The sequence below is a fragment of the Patella vulgata genome, chromosome 1 (assembly GCF_932274485.2).
Source record: "Patella vulgata chromosome 1, xgPatVulg1.2, whole genome shotgun sequence".
NCBI classification, from domain to species: domain Eukaryota; kingdom Metazoa; phylum Mollusca; class Gastropoda; family Patellidae; genus Patella; species Patella vulgata.
This window is the reverse complement of record NC_065879.2, coordinates 85,169,891-85,193,801: the sequence shown is the minus strand read 5'-3', so window position 1 is coordinate 85,193,801 and position 23,911 is coordinate 85,169,891. Positions and strand designations below refer to the sequence as shown.

At 37.4% G+C, this 23,911-nt stretch overlaps 1 protein-coding gene across 3 annotated transcripts in view; it reads right to left on the bottom strand.

The window, feature by feature from the left end:
- Window positions 1-22,677, bottom strand: part of LOC126821155 (failed axon connections homolog) — a 28,677-nt gene extending 6,000 nt beyond the window's left edge. Inside the window, exons 1-6 of one of the 3 annotated variants that reach the window (XR_007680273.2) lie at window positions 22,455-22,671; window positions 21,231-21,360; window positions 19,666-19,862; window positions 18,701-18,891; window positions 16,291-16,407; window positions 10,825-14,471 (exon numbers count right to left, since the gene is read on the bottom strand). Coding sequence is in view for 1 of the 3 variants with exons in the window: in XM_050549507.2 (XP_050405464.1) it covers window positions 980-1,176; window positions 1,903-2,032; window positions 3,766-3,899 (461 nt within the window). In the remaining 2 variants the exon portion in view is untranslated. Of the gene's footprint in view, window positions 1-979; window positions 1,177-1,902; window positions 2,033-3,765; window positions 4,411-10,824; window positions 14,472-16,290; window positions 16,408-18,700; window positions 18,892-19,665; window positions 19,863-21,230; window positions 21,361-22,454 lie in introns of those variants that run through there. The other 2 variants (XR_007680276.2, XM_050549507.2) reach the window with 2 other exon arrangements.
- Between the last annotated feature and the right edge of the window lie 1,234 nt (window positions 22,678-23,911).

Genomic DNA, 23,911 nt, shown 5'->3' with positions numbered 1-23,911 from the left:
TCAAAACGTAACCACCATTCAAAATATAATCATAAAGGCTAGAAAATGACATTGTACTAGATTCGTTACGGCATTGAACACGTTTCATATCTCGTAATTTCTCGAATGAATTCTACTTTGGTTTTCAGTTAAATTAACCAATCATAAAAATTCTACTTGCAAGCGAGGAATTATTTCTTTATTGTCCAATCAATAGACGCCTTCTAATTTACTTTATTCTATTCTTAGTAACATTGTGTATTCGTAATATTATCGCCGTCTGTCACGTACGAAGGGAAATTGAGTATTGTTTTGTATATTATCGTTATATTGAATTAAAAAAATGTTTCAAATGAACCAATTAACCAGGCTACGGCCTTAGATAGTGTACATTTTCATTAAAGAATTGTACATGTCTGAAAAAATTCCTGAATTTTTTGCGCGTGTAATGCCTTTTATAACGCGAGTATAGCGTGCGCACGAGTAATGACTCGTAGCTCCTGACAAGCTCTGTTTTATGTTTAAAATTGATACAATACGGTTAACGGTTACTAACCGGTTAATAGCTACGGCTATTCGAATAACAAAAAGTCCTAACCGTAGGAGCACTAGTCGCAGCACATCTTATAATGTGAGAGAGAGAATGAGGTTTAACGTCCACTTAACACAATATAGGTCATTTCACGATTAACATATGGTTCAATTTTCTTTCAATAATTCTATTGTGTGTAGGGGTCTTTAGCAGTGGGAGGAAACCAGAGGACAGGGAGAAAACCCATGAGGCTGGACAGGCATGCCTACTCCTTGTCACGCACAAGTGGGAAATTGACCCAATGACAGACCTTCTGATACAACATGCACCCGTTTACCATTCGCCCGCCCCCTCCCCCCCAATGAGTTTTACAGTAATGATGGATGTTGACATTATTGTACATGAGATAAACCACCCAGTAACACTCTCATAGTAAGTAAATTTTATACATAAAAGGACTGTCCTTACCAAAAAAGGTTTTCTTCTATTAATTTTTGAAAGGCTCTGGATATAGCTCGTTCTTTGTCCGTTAAATCTCTGTCAACATCGATGTCTAACTTCTTGTTAAAATATTGGATGATGAAAGAAGAATCGTTGACAACTTCTCCATTATATTCAATCCATGGTATCTTGCCTTTAGATGACAGCTCAATATCTTTATCACTCTAAAATTAAAATAATCAATCTATAATGAAATGGGATGGGATTTAAGGTCCTACTTTTCGGAGGGGGGGACGGATGGCCAAATGGTTAGCTCATGCGCGTTGTATCATAAGGTCCATCATTTAGTCAACTGGCATGGTTTCGATTCCCCAGTTGTACGTGACAAGGAGTTGGGTCACCTGTCCAAACTCGTGGGTTTTATCCAGGTCCTCTTCCCATGGCTAAAGATCCCTATGCACAATCGAATTATTGAAATAAAATTGAACCATGTTAGTCCCAAAATGACCCAGTTTGTGTTGAGTGGATGTTAAACCCCATTTCTCTCTCCCTACTCCTCCGACTGGGCTAATGAAAACAGTGTGCTATTAGGCAAATATGCCCGGACAGTGGCGTTACAGCCTATTCTTATATCGAATTCCAACTGTCAAGGGTTCTTTTACGTGCACACCAATGGGTACATTGGACCTTGATTTTTCGGCTCATCCAAACCAATAAACATGTACACTGTCATTGAGTCAAGTGGCGTGGTTTCAACTCCTCTCTTATACGTGACAAGGAGTACGGTCGCCTGTCCAACCTCGTGGGATTTCTCCTTGTCCTCTAGTTTCCTCCCACTGTTGAAGACCCCCTACACGCAAGCGAATTATTGAACCATGTGTTACACCTGAAATTACCTACTAGTAGTTTGTGTTGAACGAACAATAAAACCCATTCCTCTCGGAAATTACCTGATATGGTATTCTGTTCATCCTCAAGTAAGTTTCAACTTTCAGACAAAATGGAGATACACTTGGACAGTAGGGTCCTCTCCTACAACCATGAACAATCACAACATCCTTAGGGATAACTTTTTTTCTTCTGAAACGCAAAATAAAATTATTTCCTGAAACTAAATTTACTGTTTTTACTTGTTCAAATACTCTGTAGTCATTGTCGTTACAGGTATTCATATATTTTTTGAATTATTATTCAAATATATCAAGTCATATTCAAGTATTCTTGAGTCATTACTGGTATTCAAATATTCTTGAGTCATTACTTGTATTCAAATATTCTCGAGTCATGAATGGTATTCAAGCATTCTCGAGTCATTACAAGTATTCAAACATTCTTGAGTCATTACCGGTACTCAAATATTCTTGAGTCATTACCGGTATTCAAACATTCTCCAGTCATTACCGCCTTACTTGTATTCAAATATTCTCGAGTCATTACTGGTATTCAAGCATTCTCGAGTCATTACACAAGTATTCAAACATTCTCGAGTCATTACCAGTATTCAAATATTCTTGAGTCATTACCGGTATTCAAACATTTTCCGGTCATTACCGCCTTACTGGTATTCAAACATTCTCTAGTCATTACCAGTATTCAAATATTCTCGAGTTATTACCGGTATTCAAATATTCTCGAGTCTTCACTGGTACCGTATTCCAATATTCTTGAGTCATTACCGGTTTTCAAATATTATTGAGTCATTACCAGTATTCAAATATTCTTGAGGCATTGCCGGTATTCAAACATTCTCCAGTCATTACCGCCTTACTGGTATTCAAACATTCTCCAGTCATTATATACCGGTATTCAAATATTCTCGAGTTATTACCGCTATTCAAATATTCTTGAGTCATTATTACTGGTACAGTATTCCAATATTCTTGAGTCATTACCGGTATTCAAATATTCTCGTGTCATTACTGGTATTCAAATATTCTCAAGTCATTACCGGTATTCAAATATTCTCACGTCATTACCGGTATTCAAATATTCTTGAGTCATTAACGGTATTCAAACATTCTCCAGTCATTACCGGTATTCAAATATTCTCAAGTGAATAACTGTAGACAATGGTATTCATATGCTCCGATTCCACCGTTGAAATAATTAGTGCGTGCCCCAGTGGCACTTTTTGTTAGGGGCTGGCCACAAGCTTAAAATCTGTCCCTGATTGTTAGGCCTACCCTACTACTATCTGCAGTCTTGGCCTACATGATTGGGGCATTACTATATCGAATTAAACCTAATAAGTAGGGCCTATTAAATTCAAGGGGGGTTGGATAGCCAAATGACGTGTCGCTGCATCATAAGGTCTGTCATTGAGTCAACTGGCGTGGTTTCAATTCCCTGGTTGTACGTGACAAGGGGTAGGGTCACCTGTCCAACCTCGTGGGTTTGCTTCGGATCCTCCGGTTTCCTCCCAGTCCCACTGCTAAAGACCCCTACGTGCAAGCGAATGAGTGAAATAAAATTGAATCATGTGTTAGTCCAGAAATGATCTTGTTTGTGTCAAATGGCCGTTAAATTACATTTCTCTCTATAGTATAAAATTCAAAAGATAGAATTTGTCTCCGCAATTAAATATAAATGATTCAAATGGAACTTAATTGCTCCTCAAAAGTTTGTTGTTAGTTAGCCCGCAGGTAGACTCCATCTAAATATTTATAAATCCGATGAATTTGTTATATTCATTTGAAAATTATTCTTTCATTGTCAACGAAACCCATAATAATTCCTGCGTTTGACCGAATCGTGTGTCGTCTGCATAATATTGAGTTATTTCCCCTTAACATTAATGTATAAAAATGCTTTACCTGTTTCCAGTTATTTTCTTATACAGGCCATACGTTAGGGCTGAAGCTGCTAGGACTCCCCCAGCAATTGCTAAATAGTTATTTGGATCATGAGAATGAATCAATTCTTTGACTTCTTCCAAAGAATACTTCATTTTAGCAACCGTGTTTGTTCACTGTGTGTTACATTATATTACAAGCGGATTATTTCCTATTTGACCTTGATGAAACCTGTAAACTTGTCACCTATGTGGGCGGAAGACTTGACAAACACGTGACGTAAACCCGAACCGAATTGAATCATGCATCATTTGGAAGAGACTTATTTGGTTGATCGATGAGAAATATCGTTAGAATGGTTTTATTAAAACCTTATTTAGCTGCTTTTGTCACTCGTAAAATTTAATAACAAATTGCGTATTTCCTTTAAACATGCATTATGCAAGAGCTAAATCTGATTATTGCAAGTCTTAATTTAGGCTTCAGATGTTATAGAAATTATAAATTAGATCTTTATTTAAACAACAAGACCAAAATCAACTCTGTAGACCCACGGATGGCTCGGCTACAGCTCGGATTTAAATAGGATTTCACTAATCGATTAAATCAAATAAGGGGTAACCTGATGAAAATACGTCAGTTAGATCGAGGCTAAATGATAGAGTGTACTTAGCGAGGCCGCTGTAAAGCGAAAAGGTTACTTGATAATCGAGATATGTAGGTGGAGTTAACGCCTGTCAATCAAACGATCAGCGAAGGTGAAGACACAATTCGTTACCATTTCTAGGCAAATATTACAACGATGATAACTATGTTCAGAATAAAGTAATTTGACTGAATTTTTCAATATATTCTTCTTTCATCATCTACTTTTGAACTGTTATAGCAAGAATGGCCAACTCTCTATAAAAATCTCCCATAATGTATCTTTAACTTTTCGAATCTAGACTATAAAGGCCACTTAAAAAAAATTAGTTGATCATCGTCCTTTTTTTTCAAAAATGTGGGAGGGAGGGTTTTTTTTGTTTGTTTTTCTTAAATGAATATATTGAAAACACAATACTTCAGGAATAAAGCTTTTATTATTTTGCATTCAATCTTCATATAAAACTGTAGGACTAGTTTGCGAGGAATTCAAATCCTTCTTTTTTCTCGTTTTGGAATGGCTTTTTTTCGAACGAGCACATTCCTGACACTGGGGGTAGTAACCCGCTTTCTGAATTAAACTGTCTTCTCCACCACACACAATGAATACAAATGAATTCATATCCTGCCGAGTAATAAGAATATTCAAAATGAAATGAAATGAAATGGAGTTTAACGTCCTACTTTTCTGCTCCTAACCTGGGCTAATGAAGACGGGCATACGCCATACAGTGTGCTATGAGGAAAATTTTGCCCGGACAGCGGCACTACGGCCTACTCTTATATCGAATTCCAACTGCCAAGGGATCTTTTACGTGCACGCCTCGGTTTTTCGTCCCATCCGAACGACTAAACAGCTTTTCTTGTCAGCCCCTCCGTCCTGCATCACTGACAAGGGAGAACCACGCCGGAAAATCTGGATGAACTTTCTCGGCCAATGCAGGGATCGAACACCCGACCTCCAGGCTAGCGAGCTAGCGTCTACCCACTTAGCCACGTGATTATATCTGACGTACATGCTAAATCGGCCCTAACAGCTTAGTTGGATAACATTATTGTCCTCGTCGCCATCAACAGCAGGTACTACCACAGCTGTATAGCAACGTTTCCAAAAGAGCCTCAAGTTCATCACGCTGTTTCTTTGGTAACTCCAACCTCGTGGGTTTTCTCCGGGGCCTCCGGTTTCCTCCCACTGCTAAAGACCCCTACGCGCAAGCGAATTATGTAAATAAAATTAAACCATATGTTAGTCCCGAAATGACCTAGTTTGTGTCGAGTGGACGTTAAACCCCATTTCTCTCTCTCTCTCTCTCTTTGGTAACTTTTTCTGTGAGTGGGGACAACGCCATTTTCCGCAGTCCTGACACTGAATGGGTGTTCCAACATTCTTGGCAGTTTGGGATGTTGGATTGAAGGGACATTTATGTCTTTTCTCTATAGCAGAACTGGCCGAAGGAAGGTACTGTTCTGTCGTTTCTAGAACTGGCCGAAGGAAGGTACTGTTCTGTCGTTTCTAGAACTGGCCGAAGGAAGGTACTGTTCTGTCGTTTCTAGAACTGGCCGAAGGAAGGTACTGTTCTGTCGTTTCTAGAACTGGCCGAAGGAAGGTACTGTTCTGTCGTTTCTAACTAGAAAATCATAAACAAAAAGGTTTTTGAATAGACTTTAGCACCACACTAATACATGATTGCGAATTAAAATGAAGGTTAAACATTTTAATTACGGTACATGATTAGAACATCACTGTTTTATCTTTTGTGGGGTTAGAAAACGAATTCACAAACTGAAATTTCATTTGAGCAGACTTAAAATAACTGCCAGAAATTAAATTATTGGTCAATTTAAATCAACATTGATGATGTAAACTTACCGGGAAAAGATGAGCCTCTGATATCCGATATTTAAGATAAAATAATTTGTTTAACATTGGTATCGTGTACCATAATGCGCTTCAGCCCCAGTTGTATTGAGAGACTCGAGGGACGAGGCTAGACACATTCCACCAAATCAAATGGAGTTATGTAGACTAGAATAACTAGACGCTAGAAATTTGCACTCGATTGAGATTGCTGACTTATTTCGCCGAACATAACTAATTTGAAATTGGAGTAAAAACGGAAACCATTAAATGTAAATCAGTTTATATACATTCATATTACAGTATTATATGCCTTGCGACCCACTTTTGTGAATTTCTAGGTCCCAAATGTTAGCGATTTAGCTCCTTTAAGGACACTCATAATTCTCTCAACTGGATTTTTCCAGCTGTGTTGTGGTGGCGTCCAAGAAGATAGCTAAAAGTGACATTTGGACTGAGAGATATGTGAGACCGTGATCTAGTCCACCATCAGTGTACATAGTCATAGACAGAATGGGCTTAACCGGTCCGATTTGAGTTAACAGTTGCTTCAGTTCAGTCATTCATATGACGGATAGGCGATAATGGCTGGAAAGCATTTTCTTTCAAAACTACAAATACTCTGCCCCTGTGGAAACTTTCTTCAATTGTTTCTGGGACGTCAATCACCAGAGACACACTAGTGGTGAGGCTCAGACGGGTGAATTTATGATCAGACACAACAAATTTCTTTCCCATGGTCACTATGACACCTTTTCCCCTTTCAACCGAAGCAACTGAACAGCCAGGTTCTCCTATTATGATAGTGTGTTTATCATCGAGACTTACAAATGATACATGGTCCCTGAATTTCATCGCCAATTCTATTTCATATCTGAAAAGAGCCGATGCATAGTGGGCATCTAAATGGTGTGCTCGGAACTAGCGTGCTTGAATCATGAACTTTACCTTTAGATTTCCAGTGTAGTGGCTTGCAGTTTTTGCTAATGGCAGTCGTGGCCAAAATTGTAACCTTAGCAACTGGATACAAGATACTGGCGTACCGTCGGGACACGTTTTAGAGACTTCATCATGTAAATCACGGACACTTAATGCAGTAGCAAGGTGAGTGATGACATCATCATCCTGGACCGTATCATGTCGCCTTTGGGATACAAACATGCATGTCAAGTTTAATCAAAATCGGATCACAACCTTAATATACAAGATGTTTACACTATTTACGTACGAGGGGCGGCCATTTTGTCCGGCAGTTTTAGTTCGATTTTCACGAAATTGAAACTTAACCAAATTTACGGTGTAACGGTGATATATTCGAACGTTTTTTTTTAAATCCGATAATAATTGTAACCTTCACTTGATTTGATATTTGTCTATTTTCTGTCTTGTCCGCAGGTTTATCTTGTAGATTTTTGTTTTGCGTGTAGTGCGGTCCTCCTACACTTATTGTTAAAGGGGTCACATGCCAATATCGAGATCTTTGGAAGATAGACCAATATTTCAAGTTTCATCAAAATTGGATAATAGTTGTAACCAGTAGAGTGTCCACAAACAAATTGTGGACGCACGGATCGACGTCCGAACGGACAGTGGCGACGGCATAATATGTCCACATCAAAATGTGGGCGTATAAAAAAAACCTTAAAAGAAAGACCTTGGCCTATCCGTCTCGATTTTTCTTTTTCTCGAGTTATTTTCTTCAGTCTTTCTTTCCCCAGCATCTCAGTCTTGTGCTTTATCCTACACATTAACCATAACTTTTTTAAAATTTCGCTCTTAATCTAACTTGTTACCCCATTCTTGGCTAGAATACCTACAAAATTAAATTAATTTCCCCTGCAAATTGAAAGAAAATATCGGATATAAAATTAAGTAATTAAAATTGAGTAGGTTATTATTAATGTACTACTTAAAATTGAAGATTTACTGAAAAAAAGAAACACAATTTTTAGAATTTTGTAGATCAAATAACTGTATTCAATGACGTCATTTTAATTGTTTTCAATCACGTCCGCGTTATAAGTATATAGTATAATGCTGTGGTTATAATTTTTCATTTTCATAAAAAAAAGTTTACTGATAGCGTGAGTACATCTTAGCATTGTCCTTTTTGCTTTTTATTTTGTGTTATTTTTTCTTAATTTATGTCCTTATATCTCTACGTTGATTTCATATTTTAGTTGAATTCTAGTGTATTATTTGGATTATGCGATATTTCGGCATTTTCATGTAAAAACTAAATGGCGGCGCAAATCGCATCGTGATCATAACTTTTTTGTTAATTTAATCCTTTGAGACTGTGAGAGGATATCTGACAATTCAAAACAGAAATTGACTGTCAAAAAATATAGAAAAGGTCCGTGCATTACCATGTTTTTATTAAGTATATTATATAGAATAAATAAAAACAAGTAGATGTACGGACTATTTCTATTTTTCTCGTGTTCTCTTATCTAGTGACATTCAATTTCTTTTTTGAATTGTCAAATATTCTCCCAGAGTCTCACATAACAACTTTTGGTCGTCGAAGAAATTATTACTGAGCAGAAATTCGTTCGTGTATCTGTTATCACTCGTAACTTCAGTCAGTCATATTATAGAAGGGTAACACGTGTTTTCCTTTTGTGTTCGTCACTTCCTTTTGTAGAAACCTTCATTACGCACCTATCGTAGCATTGATCTCTGTGTTTAAATTGTATTGGGAACGTGTTTAACGAATTCTATCACATATGTGATAATGACTGACACCAATATTGCCCTTTAAGATCAGAAGCGGATTACCCCATAGACTGTGTGTAGTTGCCTTAAGGCCCAGACAACAATCTGACCCAAAAATGTTACAAATTTGAACTATATTCTATTTCTCTTCTTTGAAGAGATATGAATTTAGAAGTTCTATTGATTACATTTTTATTTTTATTTGATACTTGTCTCTGGGCATCACTTGGTTGGCGCAGATACACTGATGATATATGGTAATTCCAGTCTAAAGCCCATTTGCGAGCGCGTCTTCGCCGGTTACATGTAACTGTACAATTAGACCGATTTTTTTCGCCCGCGAAAACGCGTACATGGTAAACGGCCACCCGAGCTTTGGCTCTCCTTTGCTTCCTAGATGTAGAAATACGCCTGATTTTCTCGTGACAAAATCAGTGAATACTGAATGTTTCTTGGATTTATGACAAAATTTCAGAGCCACTGTGTGCTTTTTAAATTTTTGACAATTAAATCCGCATATATGCGTTCTCTTAACATATCGTTCCAACATGGACCTTTACATAAAACCTCCATTAATGTTGTCACTGGGCTTTGTTTTAAGCATTATTGATATCTCCATTTATAGGCATTGATTGATAAAATCCAATCCATTATTTCATTTTATCACGGAAGTTACGGTGTCTCAGTAAGTGGGGCGTTGGCTAGTGAACCTCAACAGATCAAATGTTCGATCCCTGCATTTGTCAAGACAGTTCATCGGGATAAAGTTTATCGTACTGAAAAAAAACCCCGTAAACATGCAGATTTATTAGATACGATTTTTCTTCCGCTACTGATAATGAAATATGTCTTGTAATGTAATGAGATTTAATTACACTAAATAAAAGTTTCCATTGCGGCTAAATCATGCATGTTTTACAAATGCAGTCTAAGGGAGAAAACTAAGAAGAGAGTTCAATTTGTTTTGGAATCAGACTACTAATTCTCTCTATATAGTTTTTAATATTCCGATGATTTTAATCTTTATAACTTCAAAGACTAAGAGCTCCACCCCTTGTAGCATTGAGTATAATATTGGTTGAATAACCATATAAATAAAGCTATAAAATGAAAAAATTGTTTGCCGCTGTCTAATTTTCATGTTCTGCCCCTACTGGGCTAATAAAGATGGGCATATGCCATGCAGTGTGCTATGAGGGAAATTTTGTCCGGACAGCGGTGCTATAGCCAACTCTTATTTCGAATTCCAACTGTTGAGGGTTCTTTTACATGCATGCCAATGTGTACTTTCATCCCATCCGAACGACTATACATTGTCCCTTGGCAGGCCCACCGTCCTAAACCACTGACAAGAGGGAACCACGTTGGATAATCCTGATGAAGTTTCTCGGCAAACGCAAGAATCAAACATGGGACCTGCAGGTTAGCGAGCCAACATCCTACCACTGAGCCACCGTGGCTCCCATGCACAGTAAGAAATCTAACCTCTACAAACCTGTAGGTGCCACACACCCTTAAAGAGCAGTTTCAGTCTAAATAACAGGATATGCTGATGGTTTTTTTACAATTCTGTATATAGGAAAACAATCTGATCAAAACACAGATCCTATTTCATTTCGTTTTTTATAGTTCAAAATTTCGTTCTACTTGTCCTTACTACACTAGAATCTGGAAGAGTTGTTATATTACCGGCATGCACGGAACTGTGGGTAAACTACTAGAAAGGTCAACGCTGATTGATTAATCAATATCCGACGCCATAGGGTCAAAAGCCACTCGTAAGACCCCTGACACGACCTTCGAGTACAACTTGTCAGATCTTCATGTAGTGTAGGCCATCGAAAGTAAAAGAAATAAAAGAAGAAAAATATATATTTATTTATAAAAGGATTTCATATAACAAAAAACAATAGAAAGATCCTATGTATCATTGTATATATATATCATATAAAGGCATAGATATCAAAACCTAATTCAAAAGATCACATACCATTTTTAAATCTTACATTCAAAGCAATTAGCTTTCAAAGAAATAAACAAAATGTATAAAAATTATATCATAAGATATTATTGAAGGCTTGATGGTCAATTAAATTTTCACTAAAATGTCAAATTTCTCATGGCTTAATCCATGATTAATATGTACTCAGATAAATTATTTAACATTTAATTAAACATGCATTATGCAATTTCCTAGCTTAATCTATATCAGGGGCGTGCTGGCAGGGAGTTTAGGAGGACGGTGTCCTCCCAGGCCCCCATTAAACAATAAGTCCACCCGTATAAGCGGCCCCCCTGAGAGCTCTAATTTTCACGCAGAATCCCCTCAAAAAATTGAGAGTGCGCACGCGAAAAATCATACATACACAACGATTAGTAAAATATATTATGCTGACATGCAAATGTCTGTCACCTTAAGGTGAAATGGTCTTTGATACATGTATTCATGCTTCGATATGTATAAGATGCAATTTATTATTTGGATAGAAATACATTGTATTAGCATTATATTAAGCAGACCTGTCATGAGTGTCTTGTGTAGTACAGTAGTATGTCTTATAGTCAAAATAGCAGCATAAATTTGGAAAATATGATACCTAGATTTCTCCCAGAAGTGCTTGCAATACGGTTTTCCCGTCGTCAAATTTCAAAAATTTTCTGGGGGGGAGAGCCCCCAAAGACCCCCCTACCAGCGGCGCGCCTTCGGCGAACGATGGGCCCCTTCGGGACCAGTCCTCCCGGGCCCCTTTGGAGCCAGCACACCCCTGATCCATATTAAATATGTACTCAGATTAATAATTTAACATTTAATTAAGAAAACAAAACAAAACTACCAGATGCTAGGTAATTGTGAACATCGGGGCCAGGTTTTCCGTACCAATACTGCTCAAGCAGTATAAATCAATGAAATTTCAATCAGTCATAACTTTGTAAAAACTGAATGAAATTGAACTATTTTTGGACTGATATTCTTATTTAGAGATTCAACTTTTATAATATTGTAATTTACATGGGATTCATTTAGCGCTAAATGACGCATCAAATCTTTAATCTATGAAATAATAGCGGATAACCGGGTGCTGCCCAGGTTGTGCCCGTAACTCTGAGCAGTAGGCCAATGCCACCTGGTCTATGTTACTACCCGGTCCGAGCTATCTCTATACACTAAACTTTAGCCTCGGAACAGCCCTAGTAGCCGACAACCCTGAACAGACAGACAAACAAATGACAGTCACATTATTATAGATACTTGTGAATAACCTGTTTCCATATGTTTACAAATATATTTCTGTTAAATCCATATGTTTACAATTATATTTCTGTTAAATCAGTATTCAAATGTTTGAATAATAATCTACAAAGCATGGTGATTTTTGGGTATCATGATCGATCCAAATCCACCACAAGTCTCATTATCCAGCATTAGTCACATAATGTGGACTGCAAGGGAAGACAACTCTGTTTGAGAGATTGTATATATATGACAATAATTTAAATCGATATTTGATAATATACAGTTCTTTATGTCAATTTGTCATTTTTAATTTAAAACCGTAACATTTATGTGTTAAAATGCTGCTCAAAATATTTGATATTATAGTATTTCTATAAAGCCAAACTCCTCAACCAGCAGCTGTCAGCCAGGATACGCCCACATTTTGAAGAGATGGATAGAGAACAAGCTGAAAACAAATATGATTTTTTGTACAATCAGGGGCAATAATCCAGAAAGTTATGTTTATGGGCGGACAGGGGTGACGTATAAAAATTGTGTTCGTAGCGCTTGACAAAATATATCTACATAAAATCTTTAGCTCTCAGTTAAAGATACATTATGTAAGATTTAGATAAAGAACTAGCCATTCTTGCTATAATAGTTTGAAAGTAGATGATGTAAAATGAATAATTTGAAAATTTCATTCAAATTACTCTATTGCAAGCAAAGATATTAGCCTTTGAAGGTTTGTCAAACGTGTGCAATAATTTCAACCACTGTACTGGTTGATCGAAGTTAAGTCTCGGTCCTCCATATTTGATTAAATCAAAGTATCGCTGAACCATTCTAATCTATTTAATATCGGAGAAATCTGATGCCATCGAGAGTTGATTAAGGCCTGGAAAAGTTAATTAATGTCTAATTAATACTTTAGAAAACATTTCAGGCCTAAAGAAAGACCTGCAATAGGCAGATTTAGCTCTTGCATAATGCATGTTTAATAGTTATAACTTGTTTAAAACAGATGAGTTTTTAAAAGTTCCTTGAATAACGATAATAAGATTAATAGGTAATGAGTTCCACCTTCTAACAGTAGCTACTTGAAACGAACGATAACCAAAAGTTGTCGTCCTGCAACTTGGTATAATCAGTTGATTGAGAGATTTCGATCACAGATTTTTCAATGTAACAAGTTTTCAAAGATATTTAGGAGCGGTGCATGATTTAATCCAGCAGTTTCTAAGCTAAGCACCATAAAATCATAATTAAGAGACGTAAATGTCAAGACAATATGTAGTAAGTTAATTTCGTAAGACTCAGTTTTAAGTTTTCATTGCGTATTTTCTGTTCAAATGCAGAATAAATTTTAATTTCAGATTTCACTCTACACTTTTACGAAATTTTTTCTGAACCTAAAATTAAGCCAAATTTTTTCTGAACCTAAAATTCAGCCAAATTGTCCTTATAAAATACAAAAGATAAAAAGAAAATGACGAAAACTAATTTATAAGGACAATAAGCTGTTATATTAATAAAGCAGAAAGGTAAATATTATTCCAACAGGTAAATGAACAATAGAAGCAGTGTAGATGTTCTTGAGCAATGAAAATGTTAGAATTTGAAATTTAATGATAACCTGTTTTAGAATCATTTTATCTGACCATTCAACAACAACAAAAAAACATCATACATAAATTCTGGCAAAATAAAATCCATTCCACGATTATGAGCAAGTTTTATGTATCACTTAATCTATAAATACTACAAATTAATACCCATTAAAAAGAACACATTTTATTTCTACTACAAACTCTCTGATAAATCTTAATAACATTATTTGGTTATATTATCTAAACTAAAGCACACTATCCTAAAATGGAGACTGTCAATAAATTCTCTGATAAATCTTATGAACATTATTTGGATAAATTATTTAATCTAAAGTGTATTATATATTACTATCACACTTTCGTTGTTAGTCCACATCAGGGCTCAGACCACACTAGTTGAAAATCCAATAAGAATCTTTAAATATATGAACCAATTGTTTTATTGCTGCAACCGAAATAGTATTGACAGTCCCCAATTTCAGACAAATTTAACATACTAGCACTTTATATTTTTGTTCCTGAAGAACAATCTATAACATAACTACATTACTGTGGTCTGTATCCAATATCCATTAATGAGTAGCCTCCCTTGTACCACCATGCGTAATACATTCATCCCAATCTTCCCAAAATAAATCTTTCATCCGAATACAGTACTCCTGTAAATTGGGATATTTTTCTAAAAAGAAATAAATAACAGATATGAATTATTTTATTTTTGTATCAAGGCAATATGAGTGCAAAGAGAAAATTAGGAATGATACCTGTGAAGGTTGGATTTACCTGTCAGTGGGCTCCCAAATTACAAACTAATCAGTGGGCTCCCAAATTACAAACTAATCAGTGGACTCCCAAATTACCAACTTATCAGTGGGCTCTCAAGTTACAAACTAATCCATGGACTCCCAAGTTACAAACTAATCAGTGGCCTCTCAAGTTACAAACTAATCCATGGACTCCCAAGTTACAAACTAATCAGTGGCCTCTCAAGTTACAAACTAATCCATGGACTCCCAAGTTACAAACTAATCAGTGGCCTCTCAAGTTACAAACTAATCAGTGGATTCTCAAGTTACAAACTAATCCATGGACTCCCAAGTTACAAACTAATCAGTGGCCTCTCAAGTTACAAACTAATCAGTGGCCTCTCAAGTTACAAACTAATCCATGGACTCCCAAGTTACAAACTAATCAGTGGATTCTCAAGTTACAAACTAATTACAAACTAATCAGTGGGCTCCCACATTACAAACTAATCAGTGGGCTCCCAAATTACAAACGAATCAATGGGCTCCTGTACTACAAACTAATCAGTGGACTCCCAAATAAAAAATTAATCAGTGGACTCCCAAGTTACAAACACATCAGTAGGCTCCCAAGTTACAAACTCATCAGTGGGCTCCCGAACAACAAACTCATCAGTGGGCTCCCGAACAACAAATGAATCAGTGGGCTCCCGTATTACAAACTAATCAGTGGACTCCCAAATTACAAATTAATCAGTGGACTCCCAAATTACAAATTAATCAGTGGGCTCCCAAATTACAAATTAATCAGTGGGCTCCCAAATTACAAACTAATCAGTGGACTCCCAAATTACCAACTAATCAGTGGGCTCTCAAGTTACAAACTAATCAGTGGACTCTCAAGTTACAAACTCGTCAGTAGGCTCCCAAGTTACAAACTCATCAGTGGGCTCTCAAGTTACAAACTCATCAGTAGGCTCCCAAGTTACAAACTCATCAGTGGGCTCTCAAGTTACAAACTCGTCAGTAGGCTCCCAAGTTACAAACTCATCAGTGGGCTCTCAAGTTACAAACTCGTCAGTAGGCTCCCAAGTTACAAACTCATCAGTGGGCTCTCAAGTTACAAACTCGTCAGTAGGCTCCCAAGTTACAAACTCATCAGTGGGCTCTCAAGTTACAAACTAATCAGTGGCTCTCAAGTTACAAACTCGTCAGTAGGCTCCCAAGTTACAAACTCATCAGTGGGCTCCCAAATTACAAACTCATCAGTGGGTTTCCAAATTACAAACTCATCGGTGGTCTCCCAAATATATATACATGTAAATGTTGACATGTTTAATGGTCTAGAGTGAGATATTAGTCTGAGGGCTATATCTATATAATTATTTGCCCAACACCATTAACACTTAAAATACAGACACTAGGCTATCCCACATCAGGGACTAAGTGAGAGGGAATCAATGATGAGTGTTGTGTCATGGTTTTCAGTTCTTTTATTTCAGTAATTTGCTTGTGTGTAGGGGTCTTTAGCAGTGGGAGGAAACTCGAGGACCTAAAGAAAACCCACAAGGTTGGGCAGGCGACCCTACTCCTTGTCACGTACAGGCAACCCTACTTCTTGTCATGTACAATCGGAGAATAGAAACCACACCGGTTGACTCAGTGACAGACTTTATGATACAGCGCGCACATGCCAACCATTCGGCCATCCAACCCCCATTTAATATTTCAAGATATATAAACTATATTTACCTTTTATCCACGTTTCACACGGCTGTTGAGGACTGTGCCACAAAATTTGTGCTAACATACCAAATGCTGTACAATCTATTTCTGTAGGCTCACTACCCATCATAAAATCTTTACTACCTAGAAATAGATTTTAGTCTCTTGCAATCTCATTAAAATACAGATCTATATTTCATTTCATTTTTTTATACTTTCGACAATCTGATTAAAACACAGATCCTATTTCATTTCGTTTTTTTAAAGTTCAAAATTTTGTTTTACTTTTCTTTACTACACTAGGATATGAGTTGTTATATAACCTGCATTCTGGATAGTGTGAGGGATTAGCCAATGAAACCATCTGTTATGGCGATTTCTTGGTGTGTGATGCACAGGACTGTGGGTAAACCACTAGAAACGTCAATGCTGATTGATTAATCAATGTCTAACGTCATATGGTCAAAAGTCATTCGTACAACCTCTGATGCAACCTTTTACTATAACTGGTCAGATCTTCATGAAGTGTAGGCCATCAAAGTTATAAAAAAACGAAACGAAATATAGATCTGTATTTTAATCAGACTGTACTTTTGATGGCCTCCACTACATGAAGATCTAATCGGTTATAGTAAAAGGTCCCGTCAGAGGTTGTACAACCGGGTGGAGGGGGGGTCGTATCAGAGAGAGAGAGAGAGAGAGAGAGAGAGAGAGAAATGGGATTTAACGTCCACTCGACACAAACTAGGTCATTTCGGGACTAACATATGGTTTAATTTTATTTCAATAATTCGCTTGCGCATAGGGGTCTTTAGCAGTCGGAGGAAACCGGAGGACCCGGAGAAAACCCACGAGGTTGGACAGGCGACCCTACTCCTTGTCACGTACAACCGGGGATTTGAAACCACGCCAGTCGACTCAATGACAGACTTTATGATACAGCGCGCGCACGCTAACCATTCAGCCATCCAACCACCCGTCGTATCAGAGGGGTTATACATGTACAATCGGCTATTGACCCTAGTCTGAATAATTAGTTTATAGTTGTTATAGACAATAGTCAGTCGCGATGGATCAGTCAGTAAGCCCTGGCTTGCTAACCAGGATGTCTTGGGTTTGATCCTGGTGTTGTCCAATAAGTTCCTTGTGATTTTCCGGCTTGGTTTCCCTAGGATGAGGTGCCTGGCAGGTCCTTTGGAGAGGCTAAAAATGAGGTCACATGTACACATTGGTGTGCACATAAAATAACCATTGACAGTTGGAATTGGATATAAGGGTAGTCATAGCGCCCCTGTCTGGTCAAAATTTTCCTCGCAGCACAATGTGTGCCGTATGGCCATCTTCATAAGTCCATTAAAAAAACACAACACAATTTATATGTAAAACAATCACTAGTTTATACACATTTAGCATGATGTTTCGACAAGTATTCTCTTATCGTTTTCAAGTACAAATGTGCTCAATCGCTAAATGCCCAGTCGGTTTTGGGTGTTTGGAGCTATTCATTTTTTCATGGATTGTCTCCCTTGAAAGCTTGTATTCATGTTGACTTAAAGGAGCTAAATCACTAACATTTGGGACCTGGAAATTGACAAAAGTAGGTCGCAACACATATAATACTGTAGTATGAATGTATATAAACTGATTTACATTCAATGGTTTCCGTATTTACTCCAATTTCAAATCAGTTATGTTCGGCGAAATAAGCCAGGAGTCTCAAGTGAGTGCAAATTTCTAGCGTCTGGTTATTCCAGTCTACATACGCAGTTTGATTTGGTGCAATGTGTCTAGCCTCGTCCCTCGAGTCTCTTGATACAACTGGGGCTGAAGCGCATTATGGTACACGATTCGTGTACCAATGGTAAAATGTTTATTTTGTCTTAAATATTGGATATCAAAAGCCCATCTTTTTCCGGTAAGATCACAACATGAATGTTAATTTAATTTGAGAAATAAATCGTGTTTTCAATGTTGAAGATTTTGGATGATATTGAGTTAGAGACACAATAGCTACTTTAAGCTACTACATGACTTGATTTGATACAAAATGGTTTGAAAATCAATCTGATTAAAACACAGATCCTATTTAGTTTTACTTGTCTTTACTACACTAGGATCTGGAAGAGTTGTTATCATTGACGTGTTCTGGATGGTGTTAGGTATTAGCCAATGAAACCGTCTGTTACGGCAAGCTTTAGGCATTTTTTGCATGAGTAATCCATTAGAAACATCAATGATGATTGGTTAATTAAATGTCGGATGTCATAGGGTAAAAAGTCGCTCGTATGACCTCTGATACGACCTACCGCTACAACCTGTCAGATCTTTATTATATAGTATAGGCCATCGAAAGAATAAAGAAAAATGAAACGAAATATAGATCTGTATTTTAATCAGAATGTTTGAAAAATATAAATAAATAGTGATCAATACTCACTTAGATAATCAGATAAGGCTTTCATGTCATCGTCAAAAATGTGTTCGACTTCTGATTGGGTGTGTCTACCAATACCAGCTGCCCAGGCATTCTTGGCAAGAGTTCGTCGAATAAGTTTAGGTATAAGCCATCCGAAACCTATCCAGCGGTTATCTGTATAACCATAAACCCATCTAGACAGCGCTAAACACCTGGATAAGTACAAATACGTGAAATGAAATGGGGGTTTAATGTCCTGCTCCAACTAGGCTAATGAAGACAGGCATACGCCATGTAGTGTGCTATGAGAGATAGTGGTGTGATAGCCTATTCTAATATCGAATTGCAGCTATCAAGGGATCTTTTACGTGCACACCAATCTATGACGTTAAAATCTGTCATAGGCATTATAGGGGACCATCTCAGTTCGGTGTGAGCGAGTGTGGAGAAGGGGGGGGGGGTCTCATTCTCCAATGTTTGTGCCTGAAAAACGGAAATACATTGCCTGAAAAAAAATGGATGGTCCACTGAATCTGGTGGGTGAGCCGAGGGCATATTAATTTTTTTCATAGAATGTCTCCCTTGTAAGCTTGAATTGATTTTGAGTTAAAGGAGCTAAATCGCTAATATTTGGAACCTAGAAATTGACACAAATGGGTTAACATATGGTTCAATTTTATTTCAATAATTCAATTATGCGTAGGGGTCTTTAGCAGTGGGAGGAAACTGGAGGACTAGGAGAAAACCCACGAGGTTGGACAGGCAAGCCTACTCCTTGTCACGTACAAGCTGGGAATCGAAATCACGCCAGTTGACTCAATGACAGATCTTCTGATACAACGTGCACATGTTTACCATTTGGCCACCCAACCCCCTCAATGAGTTTTATAATAATGATTGATGTTGACATTATTGTGCGTGAGATAAACCACCCAGTAACACTTCTCATAGTAAGCAAATTTTATACTTAAAAGGGCCGACCTTACCATAAAAGGTTTTCTTCTATTAATTTTTGAAAGGCTCTGGATATAGCTCGTTCTTTGTCCGTTAAATCTTTGTCAACATCGATGTCTAACTTCTTGTTAAAATATTGGATGATGAAAGAAGAATCGTTAACAACTTCTCCATTATATTCAATCCATGGTATCTTGCCTTTAGATGACATCTCAAGATCTTTATCACTCTGAAATTAAATCAATCAAGAATCTGATTAAAATGAAATGAAATGGGGATTAAAGATACGTTCCTGTGCACAAACTGGGTGATTTGATGATGTATTTTGTCTAAAAACATATTCAAACTAATTAATCTATCAAAATTTTGCTTCAAATCCTTCTCAAAACACTGTTTACGCGAGCAAATACCCTGCTATATAAAAATCTATTAAAAGAGGTCAGGTTTGTGTCATGTGAATTCGCTGACGAACTACCTGGCAACGGGTGCGAAGTCAGAGGGGAATTCATTGCATACACAAGACGATGTTGCTATCCATTTATCATATATATCAAAACCTAATTAAATTCTCGGATTATCAACTGCCAACGTCTTTTTCTGTGAATTTTATCTCAGAAAGTGTTGTACGCCTAACTCTTCATAAAGTTTATCAACCTGTACATCAAGCGCTCAATCTCCGCATGAAAACCTTAAACGTCAAGCGAGCAGACAATCCTAATCGTCGAGCTGTCGAATAGGGAAACCCTTACATTTTTGTCCTGTATGCACTCCATGAGTGTTTTTCAGGGAATCCAGTATTTTTCTAGTAAAATTGGATATCTCTACGAGCGTACTTTCCATATACAGTAGAATCTGCATTAAGCAGCCACCCAAGGGAATTTTCACAACTGACCGCTTAACGGGAGTGGCCTTTTAATAAAATCTCGTTGCTTTTTGTGCCGACATAAATTAAATATTACGCTTGGATGCATTGGAAGCGATGTTTTGTTGAATTTATTAGTAAAATAGTGACCGCTGGCCGCGTTAGAGGAATGACCGTTGAATAAAGAGATGAAACAACAGAATTTCTACGGGGGGAATTTATCGTGACCGCTTAAAAGGAGATGTCGCTGAATAGGAGTGGCTGCTCATACAGATTCTACTGTATACCAAAACTGCCATACTTTTATTGGAAATAACCACCCGATAAATACTTTTCTGGGAACGTAGCTTTAATGTCCTATTCTTCTGCTCCAGCTGGGAAACTGAAGACAGTGTGCTATGAGGAAAATTTGCCTACTCTTATTGAATTCCAACTGTCAAGCGATCTTTTATGTACATGCCATTGTGTACACTGAACCTCGATTTTTCGGTTCATTCAAACTAATAAACGTATACGCTGTCATTGAGTCAAGTGGCGTGGGTTTGACTCCTCTCTTATACATAACAAGGGGTACTTCTTGGGTTTTCTCCTTGTCCTCCAGTTTCCTCCCACTGTTAAAGACCCATACACGCAAGCAATTTATTGAAATGGAGGTGAACCATGTGTTAGTCCCGAAATGACCTACCGGTAGTTTGTGTCGAGTGAACAATAAAACCCATTTCTCTCGGAAATTACCTGATATGGTATTCTAGTCATCCTCAAGTAAGTTTCAACTTTAAGACAGAAGGGAGATAGACTTGGACAGTAGGGTCCTCTCCCACAACCATGAACAATCACAACATCCTTAGGGATAACTTTTTTTCTTCTGAAAGGCAAAATAAAATTCTTTCCTGAAACTAATTTACTGTTTTTACTTGTTCCAATACTCTGTAGTCATTGGCGGTACAGGTATTCATATTTTTGCATTATTATTCAAATATTCTTGAGTCATTACCAGTACCGGTAGGCTATTCAAATATTCTTTAGTCATTATTGGTAGGCCTACCGGTATTCAAATATTTTTGAATTATTATTCACATATCTCGAGTCATATTCGAGTATTCTTGAGTCATTACCAGTATTCAAGTATTCTTGAGCCATTAACGGTATTCAAATATTCTCAAGTGAATACCAATATTCAAATATTCTCAAGTCATTACTGGCATTCAAATATTCGGTATTCAAATATTCTCAAGTGAATACTTATAGGCAACGCTATTCATATGCTCCCATTTCACCGTTGATGTTATTAGGTCCCCAGTGATACTTTCTGTTAGGGGCCGGCCACAAGCTTAAAATCTGTCCCTGATTGTTACCCTACTACTGTCTGCAGTCTTGGCCTACATGCACGGGGCAATTACTATATCGAATCCAACCTACGGCCTATTAAATCCAAGGAGGGTTGGATGGCTGAATGGTTAGCGTGTGCCCGCTACTCCATAAGTTCTGTCATTGAGTCAACTGGCGTGGTTTCAATTCCCCGGTTGTAAGTGTGACAAGGAGTAGGGATGCCTGTCCAACTTCGTGGGTTTGCTTCGATCGGGTCCTCCAGTTTCTTCCCACTCCTGAAGACCACTACGCGCAAGCGAATTAGTGAAATAAAATTGAACCATGTGTTAGTCCTGAAATGACCTTGTTTGTGTCGAGTGGACATTAAACCCCATTTGTCTCTCTCTATCAAATTCAAAAGGAAGGACTTTGCCCCCCCCCCCACACCATCTAAATATTTATAAATAAAGTGGACACCATCTAAATATTTATAAATCCGATGAATTTTTTTATATTCATTTCAAAATGATTCTTTCATTGTCAACGAAACCCATAATAATTCCTGTGTTTGAGTGAGTGTCGTCTGCATAATATTGAGTTATTCCCCCTTAACATAAATTTAAGGCCAGGGTATAAAAGTGCTCTACTTACCTTTTTCCAATTATTTTCTTACACAGGCCATACGTTAGGGCTGAAGCAGCTAGGACTCCCCCAGCAATTGCTAAATAGTTATTTGGATCATGAGAATGAATCAATTCTTTGACTTCTTCCAAAGAATACTTCATTTTAGCAAACGTATTTGTTCGACTGTGTGTTACAAGCAGGTTATTTCCTATTTGACCTTGACCTTGATTGAACCTGTAAAGTTGTCACCTGAGCCGTGGGCGGAAGACTTGACAATTGCGCTATATATTACATGTATACGTAAACCTGAACAAAATTGAATCATGCATGAACAGGATCTTTGATTGTGTTATTTCATTGGGGAAAGTGAGATAAAAGCGCTAAATCTATTTGTTAAGGCCAGCTCGATTTTCGTCAGTTATTCCGCTGACGTGATCATAGGCTTGTTGCTGGCGAGATTGTCACATTGTCACTGTGTTAGGGTTAAGGCAGTGATTCTCAACACAGGTGTGCCGCGAGATCTTCCTAAGTGTGCCACGGAATTTTGAACGGCACACAAAAAAGATTTAAATGCGAAAAACCACATGATCCCAATTGAGTATTTCACTGGTGTCTACTGATAAGTCCATAGCTGCGTTTTTCTTTATTTAGTTAAGAGTCATTCTATATTATGTGTCGATGACTAGTCCCTGTCTACGGCCGTGTATGCCGTCTGACTTGCCATGTTTTTATTTTGCAAAATTCATATATTTTTCATATATAGGCCTATTTAGCCATGTGGTGTGCCGCTATTTTGTCATGTGTTCCAAGGTGTGCCTTTGGCAAAAAAAGGTTGAGAACCACTGGGTTAAGGTAAACATTAGGGCTAGGACGACCGAACACAAATTGGCGACCTATTCGGCTACGGGCTAGCGACCTATTCGACCGATCCAGCTGGCAACACTGGACTGGATAGCTATGACGCAATCAACAAATGACGTAGCTTAAAGCCACCGTCCGCCATCTTGCTACACCCAGAAGCACTTGTGGTCTTTTATTTCCACTATCAGTATGCGCTTTGTTTACAAGCAAATTCGACGAAAACATTAACAACATAACATTATATTTTGTCTAAAACATTGTTGGCGTTTTTATATAAAATAAATTCACAAGGGTACAACATTAATTTTATTCTTAAAAGTGCACATTCTCATTATAATATATCGGCTGACGCCATAAGATGTTTTGAAGCGAACTATACATTTTGCCGTAAATCAGATTTTAACGTGGAATTTATCAATTAAAAATAAAAAATACTAAATGATGGGGTAAGGCATGGGCTTTTGTACCATTACTATACTATTGATAATACATACTAAATCAGTCATTGTTTGGAAAAAATAAAATCATCTGACGAAAAAGAAAATGTACGGTGACAGAATTTAATAGGACACGCTAAAAAAAAAATATATCTCTCGAGCGCTCGAGATATTAAGTCGAGCGCT